Source organism: Sturnus vulgaris, chromosome 3 (assembly GCF_052056855.1).
Source record: "Sturnus vulgaris isolate bStuVul1 chromosome 3, bStuVul1.hap1, whole genome shotgun sequence".
Classification (NCBI taxonomy): Eukaryota; Metazoa; Chordata; class Aves; order Passeriformes; family Sturnidae; genus Sturnus; species Sturnus vulgaris.
The window spans coordinates 41435662-41447828 of record NC_142245.1 but is presented as its reverse complement, the minus strand read 5'-3'; the positions used below and the strand labels follow the sequence as shown (position 1 = coordinate 41447828).

General features: G+C 38.4%; 1 protein-coding gene across 2 annotated transcripts; it reads right to left on the bottom strand.

The window, feature by feature from the left end:
• Positions 1-721: 721 nt before the first annotated feature.
• CCR6 (C-C motif chemokine receptor 6) lies at positions 722-10984 on the bottom strand. 2 transcript variants are annotated; one of them, XM_014874503.2, is made up of 4 exons: positions 10687-10984; positions 5616-5749; positions 4754-4825; positions 722-4109 (listed from the first exon to the last, which is right to left on the bottom strand). In XM_014874503.2, exons 3-4 carry the CDS (start codon positions 4760-4762, stop codon positions 3024-3026), a joined length of 1095 nt encoding a protein of 364 aa, XP_014729989.2. In that variant the 5' UTR covers positions 4763-4825; positions 5616-5749; positions 10687-10984; the 3' UTR covers positions 722-3023. The 2 variants fall into 2 exon arrangements, with proteins under 2 accessions (XP_014729989.2, XP_088018957.1); XM_088162831.1 differs by lacking the exon at positions 10687-10984 and adding an exon at positions 7932-8034.
• Positions 10985-12167: the final 1183 nt, after the last annotated feature.

The following is a 12167-nucleotide window of genomic DNA, read 5'->3' as shown; positions in this document are numbered from 1 at the left end:
AATATGTGAGAGAACCAACACTGCAGACACCAATGCCAGCAAAGGAGGGGCAGAAGGTGCTCCAGGCACCAGAGAAGAGATACATTTGCAGCTCATGATGAGGAAGACAATGGTGAGGCAGGCTGTGTCCCTGCAGCCTTCAGAGTTCCAGAGGGGCTCAGAGAGCCACCTGCAGACTCTGAAGGAGCCCTACATGAGAGCAGGTGGATGCTTGAAAAGAGGCTGTGACTTTGTGACTCTGTGGGAAGCCCACATTGGAGCAGGCTCCTGGCAGGACCTGTGGCCCTGTGGAGAAAGGAGCCCGTGCTACCAGGTTTCTTGGCAGGAATTGTGACCTCACAGGGAACCCACGCTGGAGCAGCCTTTTCTTGAGGAAATGTAAGCGGCAGAAAAGGATCCACGCTGGAGCAGTTTTTGCAGAGCTGCAGCCCATGGAAAGAACTCATGCTAAAGGAATTCATGGAAGACTGTCTTCTGTGTGAGGGATGCCAGGCTAGGGCAGGGGAAGGACTCCTCTTTCTGAGCAGGAAGTGATGGACTGACTGTAACCCCCATTCCCATCTCCCTGTTAGCTGTGGGATAGGAGGCAAAGAATCAGGAGTAAAGTTTATGTCTGGGGAGGAGGACAGGTGGGGGGAAGGTATTTTTAAATATCTGTTGAATTTTTCATTATCTTACTCAGATTAAATGCCCGAGACAGTATTTCTAGTTCAGACTCAGATGTTTATTAATTCTTATCCAGATTACAATCTCACAGACCATGAATTCCACAGCACCTCAAGCTAACAAGCTAAAAATGAAGCTGTATCTCTGTCTCTACAAGGTCTTTTAAGGATAAACTCTCCAATTAAGAAATGACAAGTTAATTATTTTTACTTTTAACCCAATAACCAACCACCCATGGCCCGCAATGTGGACTTTTTTATCCAGTTACAAAATCCCACTCAGACCCATGAAGAAGAAGGTGAAAAAGAAAGACAAACTTCTGCCCTAAAACCTCCATCTTGCTTTCTATATGTTGCTATATTCTAAAACCTCAAATTCTAAGTTTTCCGCTATGTGATATTACACACTTCTATTCAAATTACACACTACATAATCCCAGTTCTACCAGTCATTCAATTTTGGAAGCCTTCTCCAAGGCCTCAGGTCAAAAGTAGTGTTTTCTTGGGGGTCAGTGCCTGTCAGCACAGAAAGTCTAAAATTCTCAGTGACCAGGGTTGCAACATTTCCCTGCCCTGTGCCAGGGTCTAACAGACAGTGGTGGGACAGTGACAGTGCCGGGTCAGTGACTGTCCCTTGGTTGCTCTCTGGCCCCCAAACCTCGTTGGGGCAGTGTTGGGGTTGTTCAGTGGCTGAAGGCCAATGCAAGCATGGCAGTGGGGTGGCAGGAGGTGGGGGATACACTTTGGAGCCTTGGGAGGTTCTGCCCAAGAGCCGCTGCAGCTGCTTCAGCTCTGACCTTCCCTCCCTGGGGCACACTCCCTCAGGGAGCCCCTGATGGACAGACTGCTCAGATTTTGACAGATTTTGCATGGAGTAAGAGGAAGTTTCATGGCAACACATATAGCAGGGAACTCTTAGATATGAGGAGACTTTTTCCTTTTCAGTTACATTTTTTATTCACTAAATTCTCTTCCAGAAAATCATCATGGCTAGGTACAGCAAATTACATGCATCTGTATTTACATAATTCTCTATCATATTCTTGCAAAATTGCTATTCAGTTATGACAAATATATGGACTCTTTATCATATCTGGCACTGATATTTAAAAACCTGACACTGCAATGGAAACAAGGATGGATTGTACCAGCCAAGGCAGTACTAGTTTCATGTGCCATATTAATGATTTCCTCAAGGGATCTTCAGCTCCTGCTTCTGTCTATCTCATTGTCCCACAGTGACAGCAACAGTGGTAAAGCTCACTCAATGAGCAGAAGATCCACTGAGGATTTGCTGAAGCGTTTTACCCAAGGCTGGGTAAAACTAATTGCATTTATTACAAATATTCCTACATTCATAGTGAGTCAAATACTGACTCAGTAAAAATTCTGGCTGAATTAAGTCAGATTCTGCTCTCTTTTTTTAGATAATAACTTCTAAGTATTTTCTGAAACTATATATATGCATATTTGAGCTGGTAAATATATTCCTAAGGAATCTTTGCTAGCGGTAGCTAAATACAAAGAAATGCTTCATATTTCGTCACCAATCACATTCCAACAAATAGTGTTGGAATAATTGCAGTTCCATACAGTTAGCTGCCTTTTAAAAAGCAGAATGTGAATGTCAGCTAGAAAGAGACAACTTTTTACAAAGAGGTATTAATCAGATTATCAGCTTTGTTGGATTCCAGCATCTGAATCCTGTGCCAAGAAAAGAGAAAAAACTCTCTAGCAAAACTTCAATCTCTGTTCAGAATAGCAGTGGGCAAAGATTTACAAGACTAAGCACTGCAGCCCAGCTATGTCAGCAGTCCTGAGCCTGTTTTTCCATTTCTCAGTTCATATTCCTTGTCATGCTTTCCTCAAAATGCCATCTCTTTGGGTTATTAGTATTGTCACAATGTGACCTGTCTGCTATATAAGCACAGTGGAGGGCTACACTTCAGTAGGATTTCCAGGTGGAAGTAATTAACAGAAACAACATAAATGTAAGAAAGAGCCTAGACATTACCTTATTCATTTACTTATTATTTTTGGGGATATTTCAGTGGTGTAGGACAGATGAGACGCAATTTTTCCTTACACACTGATGAGGGTTTCTCTGTAAACTTCACTTTCTTTATAATTCCAAGAGAATATACTTTAGAAGAGCATCAAGAGAAGTGAATAAGGCTTTAGTTTTACACAGGACACTATTATTCCTTTATCCTAATTAATTTCCTGACAGGAGTTGTAGATCGTTGTGCCTTTAGAGGCACAGAGAAGATCAGAAGACTTGCTGCCACATGCACAGTGACATTAGTTTGGGATGCTTGGTGAGAAGAGCCCTTCAGTATTGAAGTTGTTCAAATTATATTATATAGTAAAAGACGATCCATTGTCAGTCAGAATTTCACTTGTCTGTCTTGAATGATAAGTATCAGAGTTTGTCCTTGAATTACGTTTATTGTCTTTCTTGTCTCTCTTGCACCATAGGTCCTTCATTAGCTTCACAAAATAACTTCTGAACTTAACTCCAATAAATGCATAGAGCACAGGGTTCACACAACAGTGTAAAAACGCTATGGCTTCAGTGGTGTATTTTGAATAAGCCATTATCTTGTCACTGTCACAAGATTTGTCAATCTTGCCCATGTTGACAGCTGCTATGAGAAGAACAATGTTATAAGGTACCTGGCAAACTAGGAAAACAGCTACAATTAATACAATCACACGGATTGCTTTGTTTCTTTTGGAATTCTGAGCTTGTTGTAAGGATTTGACAATGAAGGTGTAGCAAAAAATCATGACTACAAAAGGTATAAAAAATCCAAACACAACTTGTAGCCACAGCAGCAGCGATTTCAGCATTGTGCTTTCAGATATTCCATCAAATCTGTGATCACAAATCTCTTTGGTTTCATTGATGGAGAAGCTGTAACTTTCACTGTACAGAAAAGAGGAACTGGAGATTAAAATTGATGATATCCACACAGCCAGACAAATGATTTTACTATGTGCGAGAGTCCTTGCCCTGAGTTTAAAAGACTTTGTTGCCTGTACGATAGCAATGTACCTGTCCACGCTGATAAAGACCAAAAGCAGCATGCCACAGCTGAAGTTGATTGCATAGATACCCCTAGACATTTTGCAAATGAAATCACCAAAAATCCATTCATCAGCAGCGTAATTCACTGCCCACAGTGGAAGAGTAAGAACAAACAGTATGTCTGCTATGGCCATGTTGAAGAGGTACACATCCGTCATGGACTTGGTTCTTTTGTATAAAGCGAAGGTCATCACCACGAAGGTGTTACCAAAGAGGCCAATGACACAAATCAATGAATATGCAACTGGCAGAAATGCTTTTGTGAAGTTCCTGACTTCCAACTTAGAACAAGGTGGCATGATTTGAGAAACATAGTCTGAATCATAGGGGTAATCTGTGGAAGGAGGGTCTGTCTGTAGAAAAGGAGAACACCAGTTAACACACAGATGTTAATCTTTAGTCCCTGTACAGTAGAAACATGATAGATAACTGACCACACATTCCAGTTACAAATGCATTTAACACTACAGACAAGGCTTGTAAGAGCTATCTAGAAAATTTCATAAAATCATACTTAGAACACAAATGTGAAAATAATCCTTTTGGATGTTTCAAAGGTCTTTATATTTAAATGCATTATGCAGACAGGACAAATCTGCTGTCACAGAAGACTCTACAGTGTAAAAGTCTGAATTTGAATTAGGGGTCAAGTCTTTACCATCAAACAAGGCAAACAGGACTTTCTAGAATGTTATGCATTTCATACTAATGCAGCTTGACTAAATCAAGTCCAAAAATGATTACTTCTCTCTACTCAGCTAGACAGGCAATCTGTGATAGCTAGCCTGAGACACATTTACCTGCATGACAAACACCAAACGTGTCTTGAAAATCCAATAAATAGTGTGCTTTGACAGTGAGCTCTGCTGTCAGAAACACCTCTTCAGATTTTTACTCCTGAAATTATGGAATATGGATTTGCAGACTCAAGGAACTGGCTCTTACAGAGTCATCACTTTATTGGTATACTAATATAGTTTATCAATTAAGTACTTACAAAATTCATTTTGGCAGTACACTTCTCAGAAAAATATGTTCAGAAGGACCTCAAATAATTCCCCAAGTATTCCTGAAAACAAAATAAATTTTTTTCAATCAGGAAACCAGCACAAGAAGTGTGAACAAGTAGAAAAACAAAATTGGAAATAAAACCTACTCAAAACCTCATCAAAACCTCAGAACTTCATCACTGGAGCATGTTAACAAATCACAAATCTCTACAAAATGTGCTGTTGTAGAAAGTGAACGGTTTTTATCACTATTATTAAGAGCACAGACTTATATATCGAATGTTTATTCATAGGATAATAAATGATATATGAGAATATGTGACTGCTACTTCACATTGAATTTGCAGCACAAGAAATTAGGATAAATTAAATTTGCTTGGAGAACTTCTGTATGACAATGGCAATCCATGTATTGAGGGAAATATGGAAAAAATAAACGGTACTTACTTAGTAAACTTCGTAACAGTAATGCAACAATTTACCCTTTTTTCCCACTCTGAAAATTTATCAGTGTCTCAGCACTTTTAACATCACATTATTTGTCCTTTTTTATTACACTAGTGAGGTAATTGAAGAGCAATGGAATAATAGTTTCTTATAGTGCAAAGGATAGTACACAATGTATGAACAGGCTGAGCACTGGTGTTTTGTCTTTGGTCAGTGCACAGATTTACAGTGCTGTGTTCAGTGTGCAATTCAGACAACACACTACAAAAAAATTGTTTTCTTTATCACTGTGATACCTAACTGTTTTACAAATGAGGCTTACTTAACTTGTACAACACCCTGTAGTGAAAAAGTATTACCCTTTATTTACAAGGGAGAATCTGAGTCATTAAAGTTAAGTACCTACTTAAGATGTTCAGTTTGAGACAGGTATCCCCCTCAACATCACTTCTCTTCTAAAAGTATTCCAAATGATGAAGGACTTCAGCTAAGAAAAGGATTTAATCCATTGACTGTTTGCATCCAGGATCAGAATTCTGCGAATAAGATCACAGAGTCAAAATTCACAGAAAAATAAAATGCGGAATATGCCATTGGTAGCCAAGTGTGGGAAGCTGGGCTTAAATAATTTGTTTCACCTCACACAGGAGCTCATGGGCAGGAGATTTAATTCCTCAACATCCCCTTGCATGAGTTCAGTCCTTCCCTTCTTTCCATTAGCTGCTGTCTGAGAACTTCACCTACCAGCAAAGCAGAAATTTCAGGGATGGGATGACATGAAGTCACATATTTGTCAAGACTGCGAAGGGCAGTTTTGTCTCGAATTTGTCTGCTTTTTGCTAGTGTTACTAATTGGGAAGAGCACATCGGACAATTTTAAGTCTACAAAACCAAAACCTTCTTGTTTGGGAATTACCTCATGTTGAAAACGAGAGAGAGAGAATTTGTAAAAGTGGGGCAGATGAAGTCCAGATATAATGGGGAAACTGGGGGAGGGAAATGACAGAACACTCTCCAAAAACATAATGAGGATGAGTCATGACAGAGGGCTGCAGCTGGGTAAAGACCTGAACTATATGATGTAGCTAAGGCATCTCAGCTTATCTGGATTTCCTGCCCTTTAAACAGATCTTTAACTATCTCTCAGCTTTGTCTGCTGGCTTTTCAAAATTGATTTCTAGAAACTGCAGGAGTATGACAGCCTGAAATTGTTTGAACACCTTCTGAAGCAAATTTCTACCAACTTAAAGGTGTCTCTCAAAAGTGCAGAGGTGTATTGGGCAAGCAGGCAAGTTATGCAATTAACCTGGGGCTGTGGTCCCCTAGCTCATCTTTGCACAATTTTAGTCACTGTCTGCTGCTTTACACTTTCTGGTGTCATCCAGCCACACTCATGACCTTGCTTGGTGTTTCTGTTACTCTTTGCCCTTGGCTGCAGCTACAATAACTCTTCAGATGGACAGAATTAAAGGGGTATCTGTCTAGGTTATTATTTTAGAAGGTGTTATTTTATTGTTGCAAGAAAAATACCATTCTAGGTGTTCGCCATTCATGTCTTTTTAAGACCCACATGATTAAAAGATACAAAGAGAGTCTGACGTATATCTTCTCTGCTTCTCTGAAGCATATCTTCTCTATAAAAGTCACTTTTCATTCCACTTAGACAAAGCCACTTTGGAACATGAGCATAACGTACAGAAGGAAGGTGATTGGGTGAAGGCATTTAGAAGAAAGGGAGCTGTGGGTATTTCCTACAGCCTGCAAGGAGGACTAAGAAGGGACATGTCTTCAGATTATCACTAAGAAAAGGTTTTTCAGTTCACAGAAGAAGTCAGCAGAGATCGTGTGGGAAACAAGTACTCATCACAGGAGACATGCATATTCTCCCTGATCCTACAGGAATTCAAAAAGGCACCACCAGCCACACATCCATTCATAAAATTACTTCCACTGTCCAGCAGAAGCTTCCTGAAGATGGTTAGTATGAGAGCTGTAGCAAAGGACTCAAACTGGAATCAGAATTGCAGAGATCAAATTTAGACCTAATTTAAAGCTCTTGAGCTGACTTCCTTTTCTGAATTTGAAACAGTATTCACAGAAGTTATTAAAAAGATGTAATGGCTGCTGAGGAAATTGAATCATAACTCTTATAAACACAATTTCCTTTTTGATTTAAATCTTTCTAATCGTGTTTCAGTAGGGACCTTTATTATTTACAATCTGCATATTTACATCTTTAGTTAGCATTAATGTATAAGGTAAATATAAAAATAAATTTCCATATAGAGATATATATGAGGTGGTATGTCCTAACATTGGTTATGTACTACATATGGATAGTACATGTCTGTGCATGTGCACTCAAAAACACTTATGTTCTGAACATTAAATATATAAGCCTTGACTTTTTGAGCTTAGTATTCTTCCACTTTATCCACATCATCACATTTCTCTTCACTATGAAAGCACTGTGTGAGCTCTCTAGCATAAGACTAAACCACAATCTTAAGAACAAATATACTATTTGTATCATAAAAACAAAACACAATGAATAAAGAGAGACTTGAGGAAAAAGACAGAATTCTACGAAGAAAAAAAATTCAGTCATTAAGTACTTTTAAGTACTTTTTAAGTAGAATCCCACTTACATCTTCAGTTTAAAACATTTGCCACATGTATACACGGATTATAGATTGCCTGTTTTAGTTTAGTACTTACCCGATTTGAAAATGGTCTGAAGGCCAGGGGAAAGAGGATATGTGATTCTTTTAAAGTCTATTTTGGCTGCCTCAAGCACATTTACCCTCAGCCTCAACAAGACTACACTCTAATTTAAAAAACAAGAAATAACAGTCCTAGTTAAAGGTACAGATTTAAATTAAAATAACCACTACTTCCTCCTTAGAAGCAGCAGATACAACTTGTTTTTTATGTAAAGGAAAATGTTGCTGTGCTGAAAATATACAAGCCGAAGGCAAATATTTTATTAATTTACTTATTAGTCTACCTATGTAATGATATTATTTTAAAAATAATCAAGCTGGAATTAGAATCATAATAAGCAGGGTGTTAGTTGTCATTGTGCTCAGAACATGCCCCGAATGTTGACCTGGCTTTGTAAAGAGTACACTTAATGTCATGCAGATGAGTAGTTTCAACACCAATCATTTAAATTAGCAAGACTGCTTAGAGTAAAACTGAAATGAGACACGTAATAATTACCAAATAGATTAGCAGCTGTTCTAGAAGAAAAAAAATTGTAGTCTGTTACATATCAAAGTGCACACAACCCAAACGTTTGTCCAGATCTGGTAACACAAAATGTGCAAAAGCAAGTAAATAAGCAAAATGTGGTTGCATTTGCCTGTTTGGCACAAACATTTGCTGTTCATGTTCATGCTGTTCAGGTCTGTTGCTAAAGACTGTTGGAACCAGACATGGAAGTATTTAATTTCATGACTCCTGAATTTTAAAACCTAGAAATGTTTCTTTTCCAGACCTTGGTTCTGAACACAACTTAGATGTTTGCACCAGCAGGAAGGGAGAAAAAAATAAAAGACCTGGTAAACCCCCTTCTATGAACTCTTTATTTATTTTAGAAATTGTGTTTGGTATCTCATTAGAGATGCCACGTGGCATAAACACAGACAGTCTTGTAAGATTCTAAGATATTATTAAATTAATAGATCAACGGACCTAAAGAAATGCAGGATGACAGATGTTCTGCTCACTCACCTCTTTTTTCTACACTGAGCATATCACAGTAGCAGTGGCTCCCCCAGCTTAAGACTGGGTCTTCTTTCCATTGACCACACTCAGGGAATGGAACAAAAATGCTACCTGGTGTCAAAAGGAGAACTGGTACATTTAAAGCACCATGCCATAATGGTTCTACTAATCGTCTAAGCAGGCACATGTTATTTTCTCAAGGGCACATTTTCACAGGATCCAAGACTTCAGCTATAAACAAATAACATCTGCAAGGAACAACACAGAGATACCTGAAAGCCCTGCAATGAGAGTCTTGTTTTACCTAAATGTGCATGCATATGTGGTGAAGGCATGTCTTGATTGTTACTGCTGAACAGCAATCCTCACCGTTTAATGCATACAAAGCAAAAAAGTGCGAAATCTATCTGTGACTCAAATAACTTCAGCAGGGCCACTATAAGTTTAATTTGGCCCACTTATCACTGTTTGGACTACATCACTCCAGATCATCACAGATCTAGAGCAGGTTGTGATTAAATCCATAGTTAAGCAATTGAAAATGGTTTTATAAATCCCAGTAACATGGAGAAAAAAAGATGTGTGAGTTTTAGTGCAGAGACAAGGAGGTGAAGACAGAACTCCTTGTGAATCTTTCAAGACATCCTCAATCACAATAGTAAAGTACTCTTCACTCTATTATTTACAATTTTGTAATTCATAACAATTTCCATCATGAAAACTTCACAGGTTTTCAGCCATTCTTTGAACCTTTGCTAAAAGGCGCTTTGTCTTTTCTTTTAACTACATTTTTGTGCTGGTTTGCTAACTTGTTATTTGCATGTCAAATTGCAATAATGCAAATCATCTAATTAGCTTGAGATGAGGCTTGGAAGGTACTTTCTGGACTTTCTTAGAAAGAAAACACAAGCTTCATTTTGAAATCTCCTGTCCCTCAAGTGCTGCAGGGCACAGTACGTTTACTCCTGACAAACTGAGGTGCATGTGCTGGCTGTAGTAACATAGCTACATATGACAGCCTTGATCCTGTTTAAAGAGAACTCACTTTCTGTAAACACTGTCTGAAGAAAACTACTGATTCCTGTTCACAGTCTGTGATGGTTTGAAACAAGGGCTCAGACCCTGTTAAAAGCAGCAAATTCAGAGCAGGATCACATTCTGTTGGTAATGGAATTTGCTGGTATGTCATTGTGGGATTTTGCACTGAAGCATTTCTAGTGTTTCTTTCTCGTAACTGGAAGTGAAGAGATGGATCTGTGTCTTGCAAAGCAAACTTCATTACACCAAGACAAAAGTAACACATGGCAATCATGTCACCAGCAAATAATGAGTAACAGGAGTAAAACCATCTGTGACTTCATCATGATTGTAATACATATTTGGACAAGCACTTCTACTAACAGTTTCCAATATCTCTCTCAGACAACAACTTACCTTTGGAATACCAAGATTAGCCTGTGAAGAAACTGAATATTATCAACGTATTTTCATGGAATGAGAGCCATCAAAATATAGATCAGATTTTTAATGGTTGATTAAAAGATAAATCAGAGTTTTAGCCGATCCTTTACAAAAACTATTGCTCACCTTATTCCATAATTAGCTGCTTTCTAATTTAAACGTGTAATGCACTTTTAGTCTGTAATATATTCAATATCCGGCATAAATAACAATCATTCAGAAGGTGAAAAATTCACTGTTTGGTGAATTCCAAAGTTACCACAAGTCATCTAGTCCAACTTACCTTTTCAACACTTTCTTTGAGTTGGTCAGCCTTCTTTACAGGTGCTTTGTGCTTCACCTTCACACTGTGGCAAGTGCAAAGAGTTCGTTCTTTTTAACACAACTGTTTGTTAATCCGTGTGTTAGGTAGTGTTGGTTCATATGTCAGAGCTCTGAAAGGAAACCTGCTCTCACTTAGCTAATACGGTAATTGTGGTTTTTTAAATCTCACCACATATTAGTTTTCTGCCACCATTAATTAAGGAAAGAAAATATTTCAAGGTAAAGAAAGTAAAGCCATTGTCTGAGTTTTTCCAGAATCCACGTTTCTTCTGAAATGACACAGTATGTCACCTTTTTAATTCTAAAAGAAGGGCAGCATGCACCCCTATGCTCTTCTAATCTGATTTCATGTTCCTTCAGTTAAATTTAGATCAGTCTAATTCAAAACCATAGCCATCAGAGGAAGTTCTAGTCTCTTCATCATTCTTTCGGACTATAAAATGTAAATTATGTATTTACATTCAAGTTGTTTATATTACCTATTTAATTTTCTCATGGTGACCATCCTACATTTAATATATATTTATTTCTCATTAATTCTAACAAAATTTCCTTCTTTTGTTTGAATCTAGCTTTTTTACTTCTTGTCAAACGTTTTTGCTGGTTTTGGTATTTCTGTGTTTAGTTCTCCCTATTTTTGTTCTCCCTATTTCTTCCTCTTTCTTTGTTCAGCTTTTCTAGATTTCTCTTATTCCCATCTCCTGTCGTCTTTATAATTTCTCTTCAGCATTGTGTTTTGTAATACCCCTCACTTCCCCTTTGATCAGTTTTGTTCCCATTTTACCTCACTCCCATCTGCTTCCATTATCCCCTTGCCAGATGCAGCCCTCCTGTCACGTGTCAGTGACTCATATCCATTCCCACACTGACCAGCATACTTCAGTGTTTCTATCACTTGGTCACCTCTGTCAAACCAGCCAGGGAAGACAGAGCCCTCCTAAAGGCCTTCTACGGGGATTTTTTTCCCACAGGAGGAAATAGGGCTCAGGGATTACATGAGTAGCAGTGGTAAACAGAGCACTTGGGAAGGAGCCTGCACAGTCAGTGCTTAGGTCTCACCTCTAGCCCAAGGTGTGACTGTGTTTGTAAGGTATCACAGTCCAATGCACTCAATATCTTTCTTGAAAATGAAGTGAAGCTGAAAAAAAACTGATGGGAAACAGTTTGCTGGTCACGGTAAAGATTTAAATGTGATTTCTTGTTAGACTAAACATGGAATTTCTGAAGGAGAAGCACAGTCATACTCAGAGCACTACTTTGCTTTACTGCAGCATCACTTCCTAGAAGCAGCTCAGCTAATAGCAGGCCTGAGTTCCAGAATAAAGCATGAAGAGCAGTAAGTGTACCCTCCTGCTGATAATCACTGACTTCAGAGAAGCTGGTTAAACAGATTTTATTCTGTTGGAGAATATGTTGATAAACCAAAGTGATAAATTAAAA